Raw genomic sequence first — 12,637 nt, 5'->3', positions numbered from 1 at the left:
ATTCCTTCCCTCACGTGGTTGCCTGAGTGAACTGCCAGACTCGACGGTGCTGAGGTTGTTCTTTGAGAATGGCCAGATAAATGTTGACCTTCATAAGCACATGAACAGATGAGCCAATTGGGGCAGAGGACGAGAAAATTGCATTGGCGGGGAAATTGGTCATCACCAAATCCAGAAGGGAAGATTTGCCACTGGGAGAAATCCAGGTGGGAACGTTCACAGATTGAGTCAGTCCTATGGAGTCACACAAATCCTTTGCAGAAGTGCCATGGCTGGTGAGAGAGGTACCAACACCCAGCCAATTGGCATGGTGACAATTGACATCACCACATATGAGGGAGAGAGAGTTGGGATGAGTGGCTAAAAGTTGTCCATGCCAACTGAGAGAGATTTTAAAATGTGATGAACTTAATGTGATTATTCATTGGGGATTATGATTATCATCGCTTTAAACAATAATATTAGCCTTTTGTTCTGGCCTTCGGAACAGAACAAAATTCTGATTTCTCCCGAGCTCTGATAGAAAACTGATAAATCTCATCAGATCTTGAGAAAAATGTTTTAAGAGGTTAGTCACGAGATGGAATGCTTTTCTCATGAAATATTTTGCCATCTGTAATAAATGGCATTCTGTAATTAAAAAAAGCATCTTCCTTTTTCATTGCTGTCGGTTGGTTAAAAACATACCTGGATGAAAAAGAGCTTCGGCTTTCCAATCAGGTAGCTACACTGGTCTCCACGGAACAGATTTGCAAAACCCTTGAGGTTTTCGTTGTTACCAACAGCAAAACGGATTTCTCCTTCTTTAATCTCACAAAGCAGCACACAAACCAAACATGAAGGTGCTTCCTTCTTTCTCTTGGAAATCACTGCAGGAAAACGTTCATCCATTAGCCGTGGAAGACTTTACTTGATGACCCCAATGCCTTTATTCAAATCCACTGCAGCACAAACATCCCATCGCCCCTTCATCGTGGTCCATTCATTGCTACTCTCGGCAAATAATAGGAGTGATGGTAGAAATGATGGCTAATTACATGATGCAAGCAAACCTTCTCAAATAAAAGACTTTTCCTATATCTGTATAATCCCTTATAGTCAGGCAGATAGGTGTATCCATCATAAGAATTGTGGGTTTAGACGTACAAGCATGAAATTTGGCACAGTCATAGATAATAATCTAATGAATAATTCCAGATATGGACCCACCGCGAAAACGTCCTATGGTAGCCATGGCGGCCATTTTACAAAATGGCCGTTTTGACCGCGATTATTTTTTACCGGACGACACAAATGCTTCTTTATGTTCTAATGAAATGACTCTAGATACACATATATGCCATAATTGTATTCTCCAAATGACCACAATTTGCATTTGTGTTGCCAGCAATGTCAATTAACCCACCAAGCACTGTAACAGTAACTTATATTACTAGATAGTTCCAGTTTGATCTTGTTTATACGTCACAATTTTCTCCACCACACTGGCACAAAGCGGTACATTTCAAACTAGCTTATTTGCACTTGCATCGTCCCTTGCTACCCTTTTTGCATTTACAACAAATCAGCTCCCTTGATGAAATGCTGGCTTCAGGAAGCACGGACCACAGGGGTTTCCAGTTGTGGGGATCGATCCATCCCCAATCCCCAGGTGAGGGCAGATCCATAACAACCTTGAGCATGTTTCCCCAGCAGTGGCCACCTGTGTACACATCCCTCTTGATTTGTTGTACCAGGGCTCCTCTGGTAGGGGGAATAGCTTGCATGGCTCGTCCTTTCTTCGTGAAGAGTGCCTGTCGAGCTTCGTCTATGTTGACGAGATTGCTGGTGCGATCGTAGAGAAGAATGGTGAACCGCTCGAGCACTGCCACAACGTCATCAGAGATGTCTGCTGTCCCCGTGGAGAGATGAACTAACGCTGGCGTCAATTCGTCAATACTTTCCAGGTATCCCAGGCTGTATTCTTGCCCCGTGTATTAAATGACGAGACTGTGTCACACCCTGTGTATGCATGGAACATCGGGAGGGCCTGTGACTTATCTGGTCCGAGGAATGCTGCAATTTCATGTGCTGGAATATACCTGAAGTGCTGGCCTGTCCCAAAGGCCACCCAAAGCTCCTGGATTTTGAGTTTGGTTGTTGCTGCCACAGCCAATACCACTATATCTGTATCCACCGTACGCAGAAGAATTTTCTGAAATCCATCACGGACTGCATCCGCGAGATGTATCATCATTCGTGTATCAGCCTCCTCATGGTCACATGGGGCAAGATGACTGGTGTCGCATGCGGGAATGCACGTCACATCTGAACCATCCGTGGTGACTATCTGCTTATCTGATACAAGATGTGTGATGTGTTTTGTCAAGAAGGCAAACAGTTCTGTTTTGTTTGCATCAATTCTCAGGAACTGCTGCCAATTTCCTGGAAGAACAGTGGATCCGTCAACTCTCCTTCGAATGCCTTTTCCACGTTTGTCCCTGGCTTGAGATTTGAGGCTGTTGTCACGGTACTGGTCCCAGACTATATCCACACGACAGGCTCTTTGCAAGTGACCTTGTATGTGTGGCAAGAATACTTTCAGCGCATAATCAAAGGTTTTGGCAGCAACTGGTTTCAGAACGTTCACCAACACTGCCCCGTCAAGGATAGTGACGTCAGTATCTGGTTTTGGAGCATCACCTCTGACCTCTGCGCAACTCTCTAGACACACCAATAGATCTGATTTGGTTCCCAGTCGTAACTTCCCAAGCTGAGATAAAGACGGGGGACATGCTTGGTTTTCATGGCGGAAAAATTCTGCAAGATCAGCATCTCGTGTTTGAGACGCAATGTAGAGTCTTGAGAATAAAGAGCAGTCACTCTTTAGCGAAGTTACTTGCAAACTTGTCTTGGATTTCTCTCTTGGAGACGATCGACTAAACAATGGGAGTTTATTCTTCTTTATTGGCTCAGTAAGAGGTACGGTTCGCTCCAGTAGACGGTCTGCTACGAAGGTCTTGTACTGTTGCTTACCTATCTCCTCAGCCTGTTGAACAGTAGAAACAACAGTTGGGTCAGCAATGTCTCTTGTGTCCAGCCGCAGCAAGTCTGTACTCTCTTCTAGGAAGGGGTTTCCCATTTCCTCTATTACTTCAACCAGACGTTTGACATGTTGAGTAAAGATTATCTGTGAACTATATGTTTGCTCATGGTGGCGTGTGTCTTGATTAATCCTTATTTTCCTTCCCTCCATGGATGCTTCAAACTCGGTAGTCATTCTAACCAGTTCTGGCCCAGCCACCATCCATCTTCTAAGAGCATTTGGATTTTGAGTGAGTCCAACAGCACCACCGTCACTCTTCACAGCAGCATTATTTTGCTCATGAGCCTGGTCAATGGCCATAGATGAGAAAACTCGTTTTGTCTTGTGAACTGTGAATTTGCCATTGGTGAATTCAGTAGCAATATCTGGGTGTGACTTGCTAAGACTCATCATGTCTCGAATGTGGACAGGCACCCATCGTGCATAGTTGGTGTGGTCCATGCTGAAAAACCATGGTGCAAGCTGTGTGAGGCTGTCCATGTACAGAGGGAAGTTTGCTGTCCTCAGTGACTTGGCAAACGTTAAGAGGAGGACTTCCAGTTGAAGAGTGATGTGCCAGAATTGGAACTGTGGCACATCTCGAATTCGTTGACCACACCAGTCATCAAAGGATTCAGGATGGCTTTCAGACTCCAGAGACTCTGTGTAATGGGCGTAAGATTTTGTCAGTAGGATATATAAGCTGCTTGCTGTCACTTGATGCGCATGTCTGGTTCTTGTAAAATGAGATGCATGCAGAAATGAATCTGCAGTTCCAGGAGAAGCAACTTTGGCCTGAACCAGGGCTTCCACCCATCCAGCATCTTCCAGCCAGTCTCCGATCACTTTTAGTCCAGCCATCTCTATATGCAGCCCTCCCAAGATGATGACGAAATGATCTTCCCCGTACGTTGATGGCCAAGTCCACTGTATCTGCTTGGAGATGGTGTAGAGTGGTTGATCCACAGTGATCACTGGTTTCTGTCCTTGGTTGACTTCCATCACAGCTTTTTTAATCACGTCCATGGAGTGCCGTATCATACCAACAGACTTGGAGTCGTCCAGAAAGAGGGGAAGTAGTGCTGTGATCGCCGGCAGATTATCTTGTCCTGACTCCTTACTGGCATGGTAGGTTGCCCATGATAAGTTACTGTCACTTTGTGGGATTTCTTGATACCTCTGTTTCACAGTATCCAGCCATCTGTAAATTAAGCAAAGTACATTAGAATTGTCAGAAAACAAGCAAACATTTACTCATGGTATAACAATAATGTTATTGCATCACGTTCTTATGGCATGGTATTATGTTAGAATGTTACAAGTACTCACCCATACTCTTGGTGCAATGCCTGGGTGATCTCCTGCCCATCACTCTTCAATGGACCATCAGCCTTTGGGAGTGGAGGATCCTTCCGAGGTAACACCAGCGGAGGAACACAGGTGTAGGACTCTGGGAGCTCTGACACTGTAGTGGTAGTAGATGGCTGTTCAAGGATGCTGTGTTCCCTGTGGTCCGTCCCATTATTTTGCAGACTGGGGTGCTGGAAAAGTGATATCCCAGTACCGTGAAAGGAATCTGTCGACGTTGTGGAGCTCGGATTGTGGTCGATATTATCAACCGCTGCCGTTGTGAATAAGCCCTCGCGTAGATTGGGTGGACACACTACCTCATCTCGGTGATACTGCTCACACACTCTGTTTCCCATGGATGTGGAGATTGCCATCACTCGGTCATAGGAGATGGACAGTCCGAGATCAAACAGCATCTCAATGAGGTCACGTTTCCGAGTCCTTGCATGGACTGTGAGTCCCACGTAGATGGGCAATGGGGTTTCTCTGTCTTTGTTGTGACGCACAGTAGTACTTCCCACTCTGCGACGGATGGAGCTATTGTACTGCAACAACTGAGCTGTGCTGAGGGTTGCTTGGGTTACACCATCACCTGATTGAGACTTGATGTTGGGGCCGTCGAGGATCATGGACACCAAAGTCAACAGTGACTGAGGTACTGATTTTACTTGGCAGTCCTCATCAAATGAACCTGTGAATGTAGCTGCAGTTTGGAACATTTCTCTACGTACTATCTCCGCTGCCCTTGCAAGACATATGGCTTCGTCATCGTAGTCTTCTTTGCAGACTTTACGGAGGGCAGGTCCTACATCTTTATCAAATGCAAGTAGTATATCACGCCCTTCCTTATGAGCCGTAAGGTCTGGGATTTGGGCCAGGATACGATTTTTTAACTCTGTGTTATGTTGTCTGACATGCTGCTCCACTCCAAGTTGTTCTAGACGATTAGAATAAAGTTTGACGAGATCTGCAAGTTTAAAGACAGGGGCATGCTCTTCATCTATTCTTGTTTCATCGATAAATGACAGCAACTCGGCTAGTGCAATCCCATGGTTGACTTTATCAGTTGTGTCCATCTTCTGTTTATCTTGTAATGATTTAGTTTTGTTGTAAAGTGAAACAAGACACCTTGGATGATATTTTGCATCTTGTGCGACCATGTCCCCAGCACTCAATTTTGCAAGTAGCCTCTCGTCCTGCAGGTCTAATGCACATCTTCGTACGCGTGAGTCTAGACGAAAAGTTTATGCCTCACGGAGCGGTTCGGAAGTTGACACATCTTCGCATAAAAAACAGACATCCGATCATCACTTCATGATGAGCGACTTGACGAGTGTATTTCTTGGATGGAGTAGCATCAGGGTCGCAACCCTGTGTGCATTTCCTTTTTTCTGCTCGTTGTAGTTTTATATTATTGAATTTTGTATGGCAAGATTTGTGCCACTTGGCATTGTTCTCCAGAAACGTAGCTTCAATGCCATTCCCGTCATCAAGGCGTCCTAATTCTAGTGGCATCGGTAATTCGTGAAGTTCATTGAAACGTCTGATGTTGAAGGCAATGGTAAAATAACCAACTCCAACATCGTGCCGTTTTGATTCTGCTGGGCATTGCAAACTTTCTCGTGTGATTTTTTGGCACAAAACGCACTTGTTCTAATCCGTCTGTACCTGCGCCTTTGATTGTCCAGGTTGCAGTGGATCCACTAGCTGATAACTCTTAGACATTTCGCTGTTCGAAACACCAACTGAAATAAAAGATAAGATACGATAACAAGTTGCAATAAATAAATAAAAACTTTATTTAATTTGCTAATTTGCACTTTATTTAATTTGCTAATTTGCACTAATTTGCATAAAAATGATACGTGGGACATTTTTCCAACTATTTAACATAGCAAATCATTTTCTACACATTTTTTCCTATCTATAGACACCAATGAGAAGTATATTTCGGGGGGGTGCACGAGACCCCTATCTAGCCACTAGACTAAAAGCGGCCATTTTGTAAAATGGCCGCCACTGCTACCATAGGACGTTTTCGCGGTGGGTCCATATCTGGAATTATTCATTAGACTATTATCTATGACTGTGCCAAATTTCATGCTTGTACGTATAAACCCACAATTGTTACACCTATCTGCCTGACTATTATCCCTCATAACGATAAAGTAATTTCCAAGTTTTGAAGTAAACACAGATCTAGTTTGTACATTTTAGGTTCTCTTCACAAAAGATTCATGCATAATCCAGACTGTGTAATTTATTTTATGCATTAACATGATTTAAAAGGTTCACGAAAGAGCCCATTTTTGGTACAGCAATGAGCATTTCCTGGGTCGATGCTACTTGTGAGAATCTATCGTGACATTCACTTACCTTTTGTCAGGAACCTTTTGGTCTCAGAAAATGATGTGCAAGTTCTTTTATTGATCTCAAATCCTTTAAAATATTCATTCCACTGTGAACTGTGAACTGTGAACAGTAAAGAGTGAAAGATATCAAGAATAAAATGCTAGTTGTTGACATTTTAACTTGGCAATAAGATTCCATATACTTATGCAAAAACAAAGGAAAAAGTTTCTTTAAAATTTGCTCACAGTGAAAACTTAACGATGATATTCTGATGAAACCAAAAATATAAACATCAACACAAGTTTGGAACATCAAGTTATTTTCCCCAAACCGAGGTCCCCACGCAAAACTTCCTGCAGAAAGAAACTTTTCACAGATCGTGAGAAGGTACACATGTTGCATAACAACCGCACAAATTGTTCAATAACGGGAAAACATTATATCGCATCTGAATGAACAAGATAAGCCAAAGTTGGTGTGTGACTCATTACGAGATGCATTCTGTACTTTTATGGCTTGGTGCGGAACAAATCGGGCTCACTTGTTCGACCAATACAAACTTTGGCACATATTCCAGTACATATACCGTCAGACCTGATAGTCCAAGAGCTATTTTCTGTAAAGGCCTTAGAAATAGCTGTTTGCTCAACCCACACCACATACAACGTTTGATTGCATTTCCTCTTAGAGTAATCCTTCTGGAACATTTCTAGGGTGGGTGTCACTCGAGATTGTGGTGTTTTAGGAGTCGCGGAAGGCGAGAGAACGAGGCCATTCGTAGGGTTCGAAGATGGTTTATTGTAACAGCAAGATCCAGCACACTCAACTCGAACGGAACTCGGAAGTCGGCACGCTTATATAAAGCCGAAAGCCCTCTTCGGAGGGCGTGGCTCCGGCAACCGCGCGTGCGTCACGTCCGCACAACCACAAGTTCCAACAGGCCCGTGCACGTGTATTATGCCCAAATAAGGTAATCACATAAGGTAACCGCCACATGCGGTTACCTGCACATAAGGTAACCGCCACAGTGTAACTCTTCTTTTTTCTACAGGCAAATGTCTGTAATGGGGGTCGGTTCTTATTGATTCATAAGGGGCACCAATTTGATTCATACACCTGCATGAAGAAGTAAATGTATTTATTTGCCAGATGTAGGGCGCCCCTTTATATGAACTTTTCTAGAGCATTACGTGGTTCCTCCTAACAACAAAAGGGTAGTCCAGCATGCGCACGATATTTTTTTGATGTCCCTTCTTTTGTATTGATTGGCATTTTCTATAAGCTATGGAATGTCCCTTCTTTTATATAGTTTGCCACATGACACATACCACATATAAAGGGGCCTGTTCTATGCCCCTGGCATTTTTCCAAAAATGGTCCAGATGAGTTGCCCTAACAGAATAGGCCATCAAACTGTGTGTGATGTGGGTTGAGCGAGACCTTTTTTCGCAGGCCTTGCTCCATGAAAACATCAAAACATGAAACCATGAAAACATGAAAACATGAAAACATGAAAACAAACAGATTTTAATGATGCGGAATGTCCCTTATTTTCTACAAATAGATTTTAATGAGGTTTCTTACCATAAGCGTTTTCAACAGTAGAGGTATCCTCTTTTGACCCTTAGGGAAACAAAGAATGAGTAAGGAAAATGGCATTTTATCTTATTTGAAAGACCTGCTCCCTATGGGAGTGGCCAAGGGAGGGGGGGGGGGGGGGGAGGTGGGGCCAGAGGGTTCAAGAGTTCAGGTGCATTTGTGCAGTTGAGTTCCATTTGTATCCAAAGTCCTTTTCGCCTTTATTATACATTTTCACACTCGCTTAGCCAATGATGCTTTAGACTCGGCCATGTTATTATACCCATTATTTTTACTATTAGTATTGTAAATATTGTTATTACCTCCGCCACCAAAGACTGTTAGGTATGATGAAAATTGAAAATTTATGTCGGAGCATATGTCGGTCTGTCTCATTTGTTTGTATGTTTGTCTGAGTGCAATAACGTGAGTGTCATATGCCCCGACGGCAGTTTGCATTCTCGTAAGATAGCCGATCGATCTTGCAAGAGCAAACCAGAGATCCTTCACCGCACGGACTTTCATATAAATGTTATTGTTCTGCATAAACTGGCCCACAGCACAGCGACAGCCAACGGAATCCTGCTTGTTGCTTCACTAAGGGGTTTAATCGAAAGACACATACATGGGCATTTCCCAATCTCTCCTTCTCACCAACCGCTCACCCCCATCCGAAACCCCTCGCCCTACCCCCACCCATTCTCCCTAAACCTCCTCCTACCACCCGTTCACCCCATCCCAACCTCTATATCGCCACCCATTCCCCCCTGGTTTTAGAGGAGGGAGACAAGTTTGAAAGTTCATTTTTGAGGTTGGACAGATGTTCTTTTCTGTCTCTCCTGAGAGTGGACATACATTTATTGCGGCTTTCGTGGAATGATCTGAGGTTGCCTTCATTTGGATTTGCCTTCCTGGAGGTGAATGCAAGTTGTTTCAAGGCAACTGCCTCACCACAGGGTTCAGTGAACTATGGGTGGGAAGAAGGGTAGGATAAGTGAAGGTGAGATGGGATGAATCTGTCCATAAGGGGAGCCGGGTTATGTGGGAGAATTCCCAGACTGAATTAACACCAGGGCCAGCAGATATGGGATATCAGTCTGGAAGTGTGATGGCTACTTGCAGTCCCTGCCAGTTTGCCTCATTAAACTGCCAGACTCACCAACACTGAAGCTGTTCTCTGAGAATAGATGGAGAGATGTTGACCTTCACATGCACATGATCAGACGAACCAATTGGAACAGAGGAAGAGCATGAGGCATTGACGGGGAAGTTTGTCAAAACCAATTCCAGAAGGGAGGACTGAAATCTTAATGGGAACGTTTATTCATCGAGTCGGTCCCATTGAGTCACAGAAGTCCTTTGCATGAGTATCATGGATGGTTAGAAAGGTAAATGGAAGTCCGGGGAATTTATTGTCATATTCACGCAACCTCTGCAAAATGGACATCTCCGGATTTCCAAACTGGATACATGGTCACAGACTTCATCGGTGGGGTGGTAAAAATGTTTTTAGTTGATGGTGTAGCGGCTGCCGCTGAGTTTTCACAATCGCCTTGCACCTATCAAGGACGCGGAGCGATCACCATGCCGGGCTCGTCCAGGACGCCCAGGCTCGCCCTCAACTTGCCAGGCCGCAGCCAGGACGCTGGGCCACGCCCCCTGGCGCCGGGCCTGGGCAAACCCCCTGGCGGAATAGATATATATTGCTGACTGATAAACGGTTTTTCAGAGTGCCTGAGTGTTTGATTTCATTAAAGCAACTCAGATGAATTCTAGCTTTTTGTCGCGTCCATTCTTCCGATCGACGTGGGAGCCCCGGCTCCTTCATTGGTGACCTATCGACATGGACACGGCAGTCGCCCTTAAACTGCCTACCTTCTGGGAGGCTCACGCGGCGGTTTGGTTCGCACAGGCGGAGTCCCTGTTCGCCCTGCGAGGCATCACGGCCGACGACACCCGCTTCCACCATGTGGTAGCTGCGCTCGGGTCGGTTACCGCGGCCCGCGCCCTGAGCCTCCTCGAAAGCCCGCCAGCCGCTGACAAATACGGCGCGATTAAGAAGCTGCTCCTCGATGCTTTCGCCCTCCCATCGGCGGAACGCGCACGGCGCCTGCTCGATCTGCCTGAGCTCGGCGACACGCGCCCTTCCGAGCGCATGGACTACATGCTTTCACTGCTCGGCGAGCACTCTCCGGCATTCCTGTTCCGGGAGCTGTTCTTCCGTCAGCTGCCTAACCCGGTACGCCTCGCCCTGGCAAGCACGACGATCACAGATCCCCGGGCCCTTGCCAGAGAAGCCGACAAGATCTCCGCCGCAGGACAGCGCATCGTAGCGGCGACATGGGACCCACCGCCGTCCGACGCAACACCCAGGGCGCCCGAGCACCCGGCACGGTCGACGGCCGAACTGCCGACGCCATTGGCGGCCGCTCTACCGAGCCGACCACCTCCGGCACGACGACCGAGGCCTCCACCTGACCAAGCGTGGTGTTACTATCATGCCAGGTTCGGACAGAAGGCCCGGACATGCCGACCCCCGTGCACCTTCGGCAGGCCGGGAAACGGCCGGGCCGGCGTTCATTACCAGCCATGAGCGCCGGCCACACGGGCAACTTACTGTTCATCACGGATAAAGCGTCCGGACGGCGCTTCCTGTGCGACACCGGCGCCCAACTGAGCGTCATACCCGCCTCTGACCAGGACAGGCAATCCGCGGTTTGCGGCCCCTCCTTAGTTGCGGCCAACGGATCGACTATCCGCACCTTCGGCCCGCGCAACGTCACCCTCTGCTTCGGCGGCCAACGCTTTGCTTGGACGTTTGTAACCGCCAACGTGCCCGTGGCTCTGCTAGGCGCCGACTTCCTCTGCGCACACGGACTGCTGGTGGACGTCCAACGGCGTCGTTTAATCAACGCTGAAACCTTCAGCTCCCTGGTATGCACATTGAGCAGCTCAGCGCCGACCGAGCTGGCATGCGCCGTCCCGGCGGCGAACGAGTTTGCTCGCCTGCTCACGGAGTTCCCGGCCCTCACGCGGCCGACGTTTTCGGCCGTCGCAGTACGGCATGGGATCGAGCACCACATACCAACCACGGGCCCGCCGGTCTACGCCAGGGCCCGCCGCCTCGACCCAGCCAAGCTCGCCGTAGCGAAGGCCGAATTCGACGCGTTGGAGCACCTCGGCATCGTGCGGCGCTCCGATAGCGCGTGGGCCTCGCCACTGCACATCGTGCCAAAGCCGGGGGGTGGATGGCGCCCGTGTGGCGACTACCGCCGTCTCAATGACGCTACCACCCCCGACAGGTACCCGATCCCGCATATCCAAGACTTCTCCGCCCGTCTGGCGGGACGGGTCATTTTTTCGAAAATTGACCTCATACGGGGATATCACCAGGTACCTGTCAGGGCGGCCGACGTCCCTAAAACGGCAGTCATCACGCCGTTCGGCTTATTCGAATTCTTGCGGATGCCGTTTGGTCTCAAGAACGCGGCTCAGGCGTTCCAGCGCTTGATGGACGGCGTGCTGCGTGACCTGCCGTTCCTTTTCGTTTACCTGGACGACATCCTCGTCGCCAGCACGTCCCGGGCCGAGCACCTCCTCCACCTCCGGACACTGTTCGAGCGCCTCAGCGAGCACGGCCTCATCGTCAACCCGGCCAAATGCCACTTCGGCACGACGGCCGTTGATTTTTTGGGCCATCACATCACCAAGAACGGGGCCGTGCCGCTGCCAACCAAGGTCGAGGCCATCACCACGTTCCCGCGTCCCCGCACCATAAAGGCCCTGCAGGAATTCCTGGGAATGGTGAATTTTTATCACCGCTTCGTGCCCCGCGCTGCTCAGCTCATGCGGCCCCTCTACGAAGCCCTCCGGGGCATGCCGGCCAAGCACGACATCGCCTGGTCCGCAGCAATGGATGCGGCCTTCCAAGGCTCAAAGCGGGCCCTCGCCGACGCAACACTGCTCGCTCACCCGGTGCTCAACGCTCCCATCGCCCTCACCACGGATGCCTCCGACTACGCGGTGGGCGCCGTACATGAGCAATGGGTGAACGGGGTTTGGCAGCCACTCGCTTTTTTCAGCCGGCAGCTCCGGCCGAACGAGCTCAAATACAGCACGTTTGACCGGGAGCTCCTCGGTCTACACCTGGCCGTCCGCCATTTCCGCCACCTCCTGGAGGGCCGACCTTTCACGGCGTTCGTCGACCACAAGCCGTTGGTTTACGCCATGGCCAAGGTCACGGAGCCATGGTCGGCCCGCCAACAGCGCCACCTCTCCGCCGTGTCGGAGTTT

General features: G+C 48.2%; 1 protein-coding gene across 2 annotated transcripts in view; it reads right to left on the bottom strand.

The window, feature by feature from the left end:
- LOC137433175 (uncharacterized) overlaps window positions 1-12,637 on the bottom strand; it is a 130,454-nt gene that overhangs the window by 67,532 nt on the left and 50,285 nt on the right. For both annotated transcript variants that reach the window (XM_078783686.1, XM_078783687.1), the window contains exons 15-17: window positions 8,351-8,389; window positions 6,791-6,886; window positions 688-869 (exon numbers count right to left, since the gene is read on the bottom strand). In XM_078783686.1, coding sequence (XP_078639812.1) covers window positions 688-869; window positions 6,791-6,886; window positions 8,351-8,389 — 317 coding nt within the window. The remainder of the gene's footprint in view (window positions 1-687; window positions 870-6,790; window positions 6,887-8,350; window positions 8,390-12,637) is intronic.

The sequence above is a fragment of the Myxine glutinosa genome, chromosome 8, assembly GCF_964187855.1.
Source record: "Myxine glutinosa chromosome 8, kmMyxGlut1.1, whole genome shotgun sequence".
Classification (NCBI taxonomy): Eukaryota; Metazoa; Chordata; class Myxini; order Myxiniformes; family Myxinidae; genus Myxine; species Myxine glutinosa.
Note: the sequence above shows the minus strand (reverse complement) of the source record. Positions and strands in the feature narration are given on the sequence as shown.